General features: G+C 41.6%; 1 protein-coding gene across 12 annotated transcripts in view; it reads right to left on the reverse strand.

Annotated features, from left to right (window-relative positions):
• DISC1 (DISC1 scaffold protein) overlaps nt 1-12,337 on the reverse strand; it is a 411,448-nt gene that overhangs the window by 306,338 nt on the left and 92,773 nt on the right. For 2 of the 12 annotated variants that reach the window (XM_030812684.1, XM_030812683.1), the window contains one exon: nt 1,487-3,019. The exons of 8 other annotated variants lie outside the window; for them this stretch is intronic. In XM_030812684.1, the coding sequence (XP_030668544.1) occupies nt 2,957-3,019 (63 nt within the window). In that variant the 3' untranslated portion in view covers nt 1,487-2,956. Of the gene's footprint in view, nt 1-1,486; nt 3,020-4,480; nt 4,607-4,628; nt 4,706-12,337 lie in introns of those variants that run through there. 2 more of the 12 variants (XM_030812681.1, XM_030812682.1) reach the window with 2 other exon arrangements.

Raw genomic sequence — 12,337 nt, forward strand, 5'->3', positions numbered from 1 at the left:
TCTTGGAACTGTGTTTATTCCCACTTTCAATTACGTGCAAATTAAGGGGTGAGCTAATGCAAATTGAGGGGTGGGTTATTTAGAACTTTCTAGAAAAGAGGCAGTAAATTCTGGGTTGTGGCCATGGTATTTGTAAACTGTCATGGGGCTGGTGGGATGTCTTATGCTAATGAGCAATGAGGGCAGCTAGGATGGCTTTTGTCGCCATCTGCTGGTTTCCGCCAGTTTCTTCACTTGACCCTGTCTGGACCAGATCCTGTTTGGATCAGGAGGCTTGTGAACACAAAATAAGTCTTGCCAGTTTCCTACCTCACCACCATTAATCCAGGATGTATTCTATGGGCGCAGAACATGAGAATCACTAGAGCTGATCATCAAGAAGGACTCGAGCATCCCCACGAAGCCCAATCACTGGGGACGTCACTGTGGTTGATGCACAGCGAGGGCTGACTCCCCCTCCCTGCTTCCACACCACTGTGACCCTCTCTGTGGTCACACAAAGCCTTAACAGGGCATGAGGGAGTGCCTCACTGATCCTGGAAACAGACAGCGACCCTGTAGGTCCTGGGGAATCTCTCCTATAGTGACATGGACAACAAAGAGCACTAATGGATGTGGACCAAATCCTGTAGAGAAAGCCAACAGTACCTGGTTAAATGGGAAATGGCCTTTTCATTTGTAACAACAAAGCTATGCTAGACACTTGGCTCTCAGAACCACCCTGACAACTACCCTAACCAAATGACACTTGAGAATGTAAAATAACCATTGACAACCAAACGCCAAATGCCAAAATTTGAGTGGAGATAGGCCACAGTTAAGAATAAAAGACACGGGGCACGTCACTGTTTAAGGACAGACTCTGAAGCCAGGTCTCCTACTGAAGACTGCTAAGATTAGGAATTCCAGGAAAAGTTTGCCCCTGTGTCTATACACAGATGACCAAAGGAAGGAAGAAGAAAAGAGAGACTGCCTTTGGGGGAAGAGCTAGGCTCAAGGCTGTGACAATTCTTTCCCTCCCCTCTCCTGCAGCACAGCGGTTATTGTACTTGCACGCTGGTTCCCTCTCCTGGGTGAAGGGCTGCAAGACAATCACCTTGAAGTTTGGGGATGTCTACAAGAAGGGTCAACTTGTATCACACTTGGGGCTGTGTTTGCAGGGTTCTAGAACCCACAGGCCACTTCACTGCCATCTTCAAACATAGTAAGAAGTCCTCAGGAAGAAATCAGGGTGGAAGAGTCAGGATAAGAGAAAAGGCTCTTCTAGAGGCCTGCTGTTTCATGAGAAACCAGGAACTTCTAGGTCCCCGAGGACACATGCAGGCAGGCAGGGCCGCTGGGTATCCCAGGAGACAGCCCAGGGAAGCAGCCCTGCCCCCTTCCCCACACAGAGGATATGCCAATTGAGCATGCAAAGCCAAATGAAGTACCAAGGCAATTGTTCAAAATACTGGTCCAATCCATTAGCAGGTGACAATATCCACTTAAAGGATGAAGACCAACATTCGCTTTTAATGAACTAGAATAGAACAAACATAATATCAGAGTGGGCTGCATTTTTGTTCTATGTATATACAGGGTCATGGTGAATTTCCTTCCTGGAGTCACCATCACAAACTGTGAAAGCCACTGACCTAGGGAATTAATTGTCCAGACGTCGGCACTGGGCACAGTAAACTTGCCACCAAATGCTCCCAGTTGTTTGGGTAAGCAGATGTAGCCCACCCCACAACCAACAAAAAAGAGGGAGGAAGAAGGGAGGGAGAGAATGAAACATCAGTTCTTGCCTTTCCTCACCCCAACAGCCCCAGTGGCTGCAGAAATCTGTCTGCCAGGTAAGGGAAGGAGAGATGAATGGAAGGCTGAATTTGAGAATAACACTAACAGTGGCTGACAGTGTCATAATCCAATTGATGAGACAAAAATCACCAGAGCAGACTGTTATAAGACAGAATAGGACCAATATTTTAAAATGTTTGCTCTGGATAGGCCATCAGAGAAGTCTGATATAGCAGACATGCTGTATGAAATTTAACCTTTGATGTAACCACGGGATTGCACAGAAAGAATAACGCTCACTTAAACCGGACCAGAAATAAGTTCTGTACAAAGAGTAAGGTCATAGCCAGCGCACCTGATCTCACAGCAACAATTCTGGAAGCAAGGGAAGAAGATCATCGCCATTCTACAGACCTGAGTTTACAGGTCTTCCTGCAGGAGCTTCCTGCCCAGATGCTCTGCCTGCAGTTACGGTTGACCCCTGAACAACACAGGTTTTAACATGTGAGTCCACTCATAGGCAGACCTTTTTTCAATAAATACAGTCTGTATCAGGGGGTTCCAGATCCTTAATCCAACATGGATCAAAATACAGCATTCGCCAAGTGTAAAACCTGCAGATATGGAGGGCTGACTTTTCATATCCACTGAAAACAAGACTTGAGTACACATGGATTTTTCTATCTACAGGTGTCCTGGAATTAATCCCCCATGGATATCAAGGGACAACTGTAGTACATATTGCCACCAAGGGGAAAATAATTCCTTCATAATGGTCCTAAAGGCCCCTGAAGTTTAATTCCCATAACTGACATTAATCATAGCATATTTTTCCATTTGCTTTTGGGTGGTTTTTTCCCCCCTACAAAAATCTAATTGTCCCAACACAGAATAGCGGTTTTTTCATGCCATGACAGGGGACTGGGAAACATGTGGGAGAAATGGTACAGTGGGCAGAAATGCCCCCTTGGTTTTTTTCAAGCCCATGGCTAGCATCCAAACAGCTGCTACCCTGAAATAATGTTAAAAGGGAGAGGAACATGATGCTACCCTGATCGTAAATAAGCATATTCTTCCACATGGGTCCTCTTTTTCTTTTCATGATGTCTAAAGAAGTCATGATCTACGCTGTGTGGATATCTATTTGTCTTGCTTTGTTTAAATTTGGGAAGTTTCATTAATAGGAGTTTGGTTCAGGATGTTGAGGCTTCCGTGGTGGATCCAAAGCAATTGGTTCCAGCTGCCAAGAAGAAAATGAATACCTCTGAATGGAATGGACACAGAATAACATCCTTGACTGGGACTAACAGTGTTTGAAGGACTGCAATGTTTATGCTAGAGACACTTGTTCCAGTGTGGATAAGTAGAAAGATCTATTTCATAGAGCAGTCCAGGCAGAGCTGTCCGCATTCTACAGAACCCCATTTGTATCAAATACCATGGTCATTCCAGGTTAAGCACCTCTAGCATACTGTGTTTTTTACTCAAAAGTCAAGCTTCTATCAAACACGAAAAAGAAGCCCGGATTTGGGAGGAATCTCTTCCTTTCTCTCAACAATAGTTTCCAAATATTGGAGATATCATTTTTGAAAGTCCTTAAGGCAGTGCTTTTTTTTTTTTTTTCGAGATGGAGTCTTGCTGTGTCGCCAGGCTGGAGTGCAGTGGCGTGATCTTGGCTCACTGCAAGCTCCGCCTCCCAGGTTCATGCCATTCTCCTGCCTCAGCCTCCCAAGTAGCCGGGATTACAGGTGCCTGCCACCACGCCCGGCTAATCTTTTGTATTTTTAGTAGAGACTGGGTTTCACCATGTTAGCCAGGATTGTCTCGATCTCCTGACCTCGTGATCCTCCCACCTCGGCCTTACAAAGTGCTGGGATTCCAGGCGTGAGCCACCGCGCCCAGCCAAGGCACTGCTTTTCAAGAATTTCTGTTTACTTCTTGATTTTTTTTTCATTGTTTGTTTTTCTTTTTTTCTTTTTTTTTTTTTTTTAGCAACGGAGCCCTTTTTGAGATGAAATCTTACTGGACTAATAACAGATAGAAATCGAAGGACTCTGGATGAAGCTTCCCTTTCAGCCTTCCCTAAGGCATCTCTGACGCTCCTCAGAACACAGTTTGAAAAGCACAGCCTTCTGGTGTTCTGAAGAGAATACATGGATCCAAAAATGTTGAACAGCTATAAATATCAGCAACCCCAGGTTGCCAAGTTTTTGTTGCTGCCCCAAGTCCATATGATATCAATGAACATTTCATTGTATAAGGTCTTTAAGAAAAATAAAAGATTTATATCTTTGATACAGTTTTGATATATCTGATTTCATAAATATGCATCAAATATTAATCTCAGCCAGATTTACTTACTTGGAGCATGAAGCCAAATCCTCAACTGTGGTACTAAGGATTTTATTAGAATTCTAACTTTCCAGAGAATATTTTCTTCTAATTTTTTCTTTCCTAAAAACTTTTTTTCTTTTTTTGCCCATCTGTAGTGTGGAAAAGAATAAAAAGCAGATAACATTATCCACAATACTCCAACCAGGGACAGCCTGAATTAATATGTTGACATAGCTCCTTTCAATCACCACAGTTCTTATATGTATTATTTCCTCTGTTTCTCTCACCAGCCCAGCGAGGTAGGTAGAGCTAATGTTATTGTACTCATCTGGCAAATGAGGATGTCATTTCTCACATCAGGACAGACCTGGATCTGGAAAAAAGCTGGGAAAAGTTCCAGAATGGCATGCCCATTTTCCATTGTCAATTTTCATGATCCATATCCACAGGTGCTGTTCACCCCAAATGAAAATGTAACCCTTCCAGTGACTTCCTGCAGAGGTAAAGTAAATTACCTGTGGTTATCAATGCAGTCAACGTCAGAACTAGGTATGCAACGTGAGGTGACTGGTAGCAACTTCCTCCAACAAACCTGTAAACGAAACGACAACACACTTCCTACCTGCTGCTCAGAACCACTTCTGCCCTGTGACTATCTGGGAGAAGGAACAAACTTACGAACTTCACATTTTAGCCCTCATGCAGAAAATCCCCAAGGGAAAAAAAATCACCCAATGGTAGAAAACTAAAAGTAGCCAAGTTTAGGGAACGGCAAAAATGAAGCATTAAAAAAGCTGAGAAGAGGCCGACTGCAGTGGCTCACACCTGTAATCCCAGCACTTTGAGAGGCCAAAGTGGGAGGATCGCTTGAGGCCAGGCATTCAAGACCAGCCTGTGCAATACAGTGAGACCCTGTCTTTACAAAAAATTTTTAAAATTAGCCAAGTGTGGTGGCATGCACCTGTAATCTCAGCTACTTGAGAGGCTGAGGCAGGAGGATCGCCTAAGCCCAGGAATTTGAGGCAGCAGTGAGCTATGATCATGCCACTGCACCCCAGCTGGACAACAAGGCGAGACCCTGTCTTAAAAAAAAATTAAAAAGAGAAAAGAAGAAAACATCCTGTGGTAAAAGCAAGGAGCAAAGAGGAGAGGAAGAGAGCTTACAAAGACAGAAAAGTCAAAAGACTATAGTGGGGTACATGCGAGTAACCAAGTCCTTGGCAATGAAAATTCATTATGAGCAAATCTCACCTCACAATAAACTCCCAGAGGAACTAATTACACTAAATGTTCTGGCCATGACTTAGGGAGTAGTCATCTCTAAGGCACCGTTGGGTATATGGAAGTTGCCAAGCTCTGTAGCCAACAGGGGCTGCTTCAGTGTCTGTCTCCTGTCAGGTTAGTGTTCTATCAAGCCTGTCAGTTGCAACTTATTTTGTGTTAGGAGACAAGCTGGCACATTGTATAAAGGTCAAGTGGAAAACTGTCCCTTCTGCTACATCGCTGTCATCAGCTACTAAAGGTCATTCCGCGCAATACATGGCTGTGACGGAAAATAACTTTGTTTGTCTACTGTGACATATGAAAAAGTCCCTCTGCTGTGAGCTTTTTGGTTTCTCTCTACTCTCAACAGGCATCGAATTACGTGCACTAAGGTTATCTAAGAAAATGATTATCTAAGAAAATAATCAGTTCGCAAATAAGTTTGAACAAAAAAACACAAAGAGATTAAAAAGCCTATCTCTAGCATATCTAAAATATCTAAATATTTTACCGGTGAGTATAATTTAACAAACATTCATTCTGAATGATATATAACCCAAATATTTAGCATGCACCATCTCATTTAATTCTCCAAACAACCCTATTATCCCATTTTATAGATAGAAAAAATAAAGCTTAGAAAGAATAATTTGTCCAAGCTTATACAGCTAGCAAATGGCAGAATTAAACTTTGCAGTCAGGTTTTTAATGAAGTTGACCCGAAAAGCGCTAATACTTTATAATTCTATTGTTAGTAGAATTATCAGCTATTAATAATGTAACAATGATAAGTGATAATAAGATGAATTCACTTGTTCATCCAACAACCACTTCTTGAGAGGCTACTTTGAGCAGGCACTATGCTAAGTGCTGGGGATAAAAAGTAAAAATGAGTAGGGTCTCTTTCTTTCCCCAGGAGGCTTACAGTTTAGCCAAGAGGACAGCCAATAGCTATACTAAAACACAATATGTATGAGGATAGAGAATATACTGAGCACTCAAAAGAAGGGGCACAGAAACCAAGTCTTTTTTGTTTTTTGGAGACAGGGTCTTGCTCTGTCACCCAGGCTGGAGTGCAGTAATGTGATCATAGCTCACTGCAGCCTCGACCTCCTGGGCTTAAACAATCCTCCAGCCTCAGCCTCCCACGTAGCTGAGACTATAGATGCACAGAACCATGTCTGGCTAATTTTTTATAGACATGGGGTCCTGCTATTTGCCCAGGCTGGTCTACAACTCCTGGCCTCAAGTCCTTCCACGTCAGCCTTCTAAAAAGCTAGGATTGTGACATGAGCCACACCATGACCAACCAGAAACCAAGTCTGAATGACCTAGTAGGAGAAGGAGGTGGTAACTGCAGGCAGAGGTACTAAACAGTGGACAAGGCAGTACGCCTGCGGGAACTACTGAGGGACTAAAGAGAAAGTTGCGGCCGGGCACGGTGGCTCACGCCTGTAATCCCAGCACTTTGGGAAGCTGAGGCGGACGGATGACCTGAGGTCAGTAGTTCAAGACCAGCCTGGCCAACATGGAGAAACCCCATCTCTACTAAAAATACAAAATTAGCCAGGTGTGGTGGCACATGCCTGTAATCCCAGCTGCTCGGGAGGCTGAGATAGGATAATTGCTTGAACTCAGGAGACAGAGGTTATAGTGAGCCGAGATTGCACCATTGCACTCCAGCCTGGGCAACAAGAGCAAAACTCCAACTCAAAAAAAAAAAAAAAAGAGAAACTTGCTTGAAGTGGGGAAGGAATGGCAAAAAAAAATGAAGTTAGAAAACTAAGCAAGGGCCAGGGCAAGAAGCTGTTTATGTCAGGCCATATGTAACATTTGTCCTGATAGTGACGTTAGTCACAAAGAGAGATGAAGTAGAAAAGCAATCGTAAATGAGTTTTAGAAAGAAGACTGGTTACAACATGAAGGATGATTGGAGAGGGATTGAAGGATGATCGAAAGATGATTTGGAGGGGGATGAAAATAGAAACCAAGGACCCATTAAGAGGCGAGTGCGTGTGTCCAGACAAAACTTACGAGATCAAAGGACAGAAGGAAGAGATATTTAGGAGATAAAATCGAAAAGGTGTAGTGGCTCATGTCCTGGGAGAGCTGAAAGTCCACAATGACCCCCAGGCTTTTTTTTGCTTGACTTGCCATTCATTGTAATAGGGGATATGGCAAGAGGAGCTGGGCTGAGATATAACAAACATCGGGAACTTCTAGAGGGATGGTGGGAAAAAGATAGTCTTTAGATCTTAGTTTGGACATTCTATACAATAGTATTGGAAAATAAAATGGTGCCATGAATTCAAGTCTTTTTCTTATTAATGAAGAGATTTGACTGTCAAGAAACAAATGGACAATGAAAGCAATTCTCATGCTACGACAAGCAGGCAAATGAAGTAAGGAGGTCATGATGCGTTCATACAACACATAGAATTATTGAATGGTGCTCAGTCTATGGGACCTGGAGACTTTTGGCAATGAGAAGATTGCTGGAGTGATCTCTCTTCTTCACGGCTGCTTATTTTCCAACTCCACTCAGTACCTACTCTGAATACATGACCCTTGCCACCTTGACCCACTTGATCTACCTTTCCTCATCGATAAGCAAAACTGAAATGGCCAATGCAGGCCCCCACGCCTATGGCTCAGTGAGACAGAGTCAGCAGAGGGAGGCAGGCCTTGGCTTTTCTGACCAGTTCAAACTGTAGCAAGGCTCCAGACTCCAGATCATACACAATCAGCCTAGAGACCCCCAGCTACCACTACCAACACCAAAGCAGAAAAGAACAATCCCTCCTATAACTTTCTACCCACTCGTGAGATGCCCTTTGGTCCTGCCAAGGGCCTGCCTTCCTCCAACTGAAGACCTTGATAAAACTTCAAATATTTATATACCATAAAGGTTTTTATTTCCAAGACTTGCAGGAAACTTACTCAAATTTCCCTAGAGAACTTTTTTTTAATGGGCCACAATTCCTCTCCCAAAGACAGGACCTCTAGAGCCGCTGATACATTCACACCATGCTTTGAAGCCCTCGTTGACTTAGGAGTAGGAACTGGGCCAAGCAACAGGATGAAAGAACAGCCAAAGACAAGCTGCAGAGCTTGCTAAATCTGGAAGGAACTGCCACTCAAGATTTTCTTCTGGCGTGCCTCTCTGCCATCCAGAACGTGCTGGTAGTGGATTTGATGTTGATTTTTTATTAGACAGGATGCAAGATTTAATGAAGTGCCCGGACAGTTTATAAAAACAAATTAGCTGTCCAGTCCATCACCCAGAGCAAGGAGTTCCACGAAGGAGCACAGGCACCATCTCATTGCCATTATGCAAAGGAAATGGACTCCATGTTTGTAAATGACCATTTAAATGGAAAGATTAAATGGTTACCTGAGAAATGCACCTTAGCCTTCTCTGCCCATGAGGGTGAAGGCCACAAAACAGCAGAGACCCACAGAAACATAAGCAGAAGACAGAAAGCTTTCAATCTCTCTTTCTTCAGTCTTGTCTTTAGTATTCCATGTATGTCCCATTTTCCTCCTTCCCCTTTCCATTTTTTTTCCTTCCACTCTCAAAAGCAGGATTGCCAGTTCTTTCAAAGCCCAAGCAGGGTTTCAATTTCATTTTCTCAATGTCATCCAATGTCATGCAACAAAGCATCAGGCAGAAAACGAGATTCAAGGTCATGAAATTTAGACTGCAGATAAAAAAAAAAAAACAGTTTGCCATACAAAGATGTGAAGAGTAGTCAAGCTTTAAATGCTTCATTATAATTTGCATGTTTTAATATATATTGCTTTACTTCATTTCCAATTTTTTTTTTTTTTTTGCAGATTGAAAGAAATCAGGCTATGTGCAAATAAGCTTCTTATTGCCAAATAGAAAAGAAGCCAAATCATTCCATCTTATTTTCTGCATGCTATTGGCACTAACTGCTGGCAGGGAGATTTTTCAGAAGCATCCACACTTTACACAGTGTTTTCTAACATGTAGCACCCGGGAGTAGGGGGTAAGTGGTAGGTAGAAAAAGAAAAGGGAGCAAATAACTCTTCAATACCTCCAGGCACTGTGCAGGCATCTCACGCACATCATTATCACATTTAACCTTCCACCCACACAGCAGGATAGGTATTATTATGCCTAGTTTATCCAGGAACAAGCCAGCGCTCAAGGACAGAAGACAAAACAAAAGTGTGCTGCGTGGCCACACTGACATTCTTGTCTCCTCACCCAGTCCCCCTCCATTCCCGGCTGAGCTGTCCTCATCCAGAGGTACAGAGACAGTTACTAAACGTTTCACGGCTCTTTGCTTGGAAACTATACCTCAACTAACAATATACTAAAATTTAAAACTAAATATGTAAATAAATGCATTAAATTTTTCACAGCTCATGAAGGTGCTTTTAGTACTGACTATCCCAGGCTGATTAAGAGTTGATTATTTCTAAATGGCACTTCATGTAGACATAGAAGAGTTAATTCTGCCAACTGAATTCATCAATCAGTCAATTCAGTGAGAAAATGTGGTCCAATCAGTCCCAGAGTATATATCTGTGATAACCTATTGATGGGTTGAACTTTTCCTGAGCCCAGCACATAAAGCTCCCGGAAAAAGCCACAGTCAGAGACAATCAAAGGTTACTTTGCTCCCCGGTAAAGATCCGACAAAAGTCTCTGGAAAATCTGTTGCAAGAGGCGCCTTCAAGCTAACATGTAAGACCAGGTTTTGGGATGGAAATGACTGTATTGACCAAATGAATGAACTCTGTAAGGAGCGTTTTCATTTTAATCTTCTTTAGATATTTTTAACATCCCTCATTTTTAAATTCATATGCTGCTCTCAATCATTCCTAATTGCTTCGTGTGTGCATGTTTCACTAGGCAATAAGCATACTAGCTACTATTTTTATCTGTGCTGCACCAGTTCCCCCATCTTCTCCTAACAGATGTACCCACATCATCACAGAGACAGACAGGTAACCAGGCTTGGCTAATTACAGTACCTCATCCCTTTGGTTATAGTCATTGGTGGAAGGAGTCAGCATGTAACCCAATCCTTTGCTGAAGGTTTTCATACTGGATCTAAGAGGGGAAGTCTCTTTTTCTTCTCTAGTAGTGGTGTTGTTAATTCAAAAGTCTTCAATTGCCACATGGAATAAAGTGGTGTGATCATTTTAAAATATGCCCACAAGTTCTTTGACATTCTTCCATCAAAAAAATGGTCTAATTCTTCTCCCCTTGAAGATGGGACAACTTTGATGACTTGTTTCAAATGAATCCATGTGGTGGAAGTAACAGCATAATTTCTTAAGATAGATTCATAAAAGATGATAGAGCTTCCTCCAGCATACTCTGTGTGCGCGCGGGTGTGAGAGACTCCTCCATCTCTTTCTGTCTCTCTCTCTGTCTCTCTCCCTATATCTTTCTCTCTCAATCCCTCTCTCTCTTTTTCTGTCTCTCTTCTCTGTCTCTCCTTGTCTCTTTCTCTCTCTCCTATCTCTCTCTCTCCTCTGTCTCTCTCTCTTCTCTTTCTGTCTCTCTCCCCCATCTCTATCTCTCTCTTTCTCTCTGTCTCTGTTTCATACATACCTGTGAGTAGAATTGCTGAATCATATGGTGATTCTATGTTTAGCTTTTTGAAGAACCACCAAACTTTTGTCCATAATCATTGCACAATTTGGAGTTAAACTTTGTGTAAATTGTGAGACAGGCGTCCAACTTTATTCTTTGGATGTGAAAATCCAGTTGCCCCAGCACCATCTGTTGAAAGAACTATTTTCCCCCGTTGAATGAACATGGCACCCCTTGTTAAAAATCAATTGGCCACAGATATATGGGTGTATTTCTGGGCTATTTTACATTTTTCAATGTAAACTCTATTTACATGTTTCAAGGTAAAATCTATTTTACATGTTTTAAAGTAAAAGTCTTTCACTTCTTTGGTTATGTTTATTTCCAAGCATTTTATTATTTTAAATGCTATTATAAATAGAATTATTTCTTCTTTTCCATTTGGGATTGTTCATTCCAGGTAGATAAAAACATGACTGACTTTCACACCTAAAAGTTTATAGAATTTGTTCATTAGCTCTAGCAGCTTTCTTGTGGATTCTTTAAGATTTTCTACAAATAGGATAATGTCAACTGCAAATAGAGATAATTTTCCTTGTTCCTTTCCATTATGATGCCTTTTATCTATTTTACTCTGACTATAAATTGCAGTGCAATGTTGAATAACAACAGTGAAAGCAGGCATCTCATCTTGTTCCTCATCTTGAGAAGTTCGAAGTTAGCTATCAATTTTCATAAATGTTTTTTATCATGTTGATGAAGCCCCATATTATTCCTAGTTTTAACAAATTTTTTATCATGAAAAGGTGTTGGATTCTGTCAAATATCTTTTCTGCATCAACTGAGATGAGCGTGTGTGTGTGTGTGTGTGTGTGTGTGTGTGTGTGTGTGTGTTTCCTTCATTCTATTAATGTCATGTAATTTTATGTTGGAGCACCCTTGAATTCCTAGGATAAATTCTACGTGGTCATAAATTCCACTTGGTTGTGGTGTATAATCCTTTTAATGTGCTGTTGGATTCAGTTGCTAGTATTTTGTTGAGGATTTTTGCAGCTGTATTCATAAGGGATACTGGTCTGTAATTTTCTTTCTTGTGATGTCTGCATCTGCTTTGATATCAGGATAATGTTGGCCTCAGAATGAGTTATGAAGTCTTCCCTTCTCTTCTACATTTCAGAAAAGCTGGAGAAAAATTGGTTTAAATTATTCATAAATTCTTGCTAGGATTAACCAGTGAAGCCACCTGATCATGGACTTCTCTTTATCAAAGATTTTTGATTATTCACACCATCTCTTTATTTCAAGATTTTCTATTTCTTCTTGAGTCAGTTTAGATAATTATTCATACCATCTCTTTATTTCAAGATTTTCTATTTCTTCTTGAGT

The sequence above is a fragment of the Nomascus leucogenys genome, chromosome 5 (assembly GCF_006542625.1).
Source record: "Nomascus leucogenys isolate Asia chromosome 5, Asia_NLE_v1, whole genome shotgun sequence".
Lineage (NCBI taxonomy): Eukaryota > Metazoa > Chordata > Mammalia > Primates > Hylobatidae > Nomascus > Nomascus leucogenys.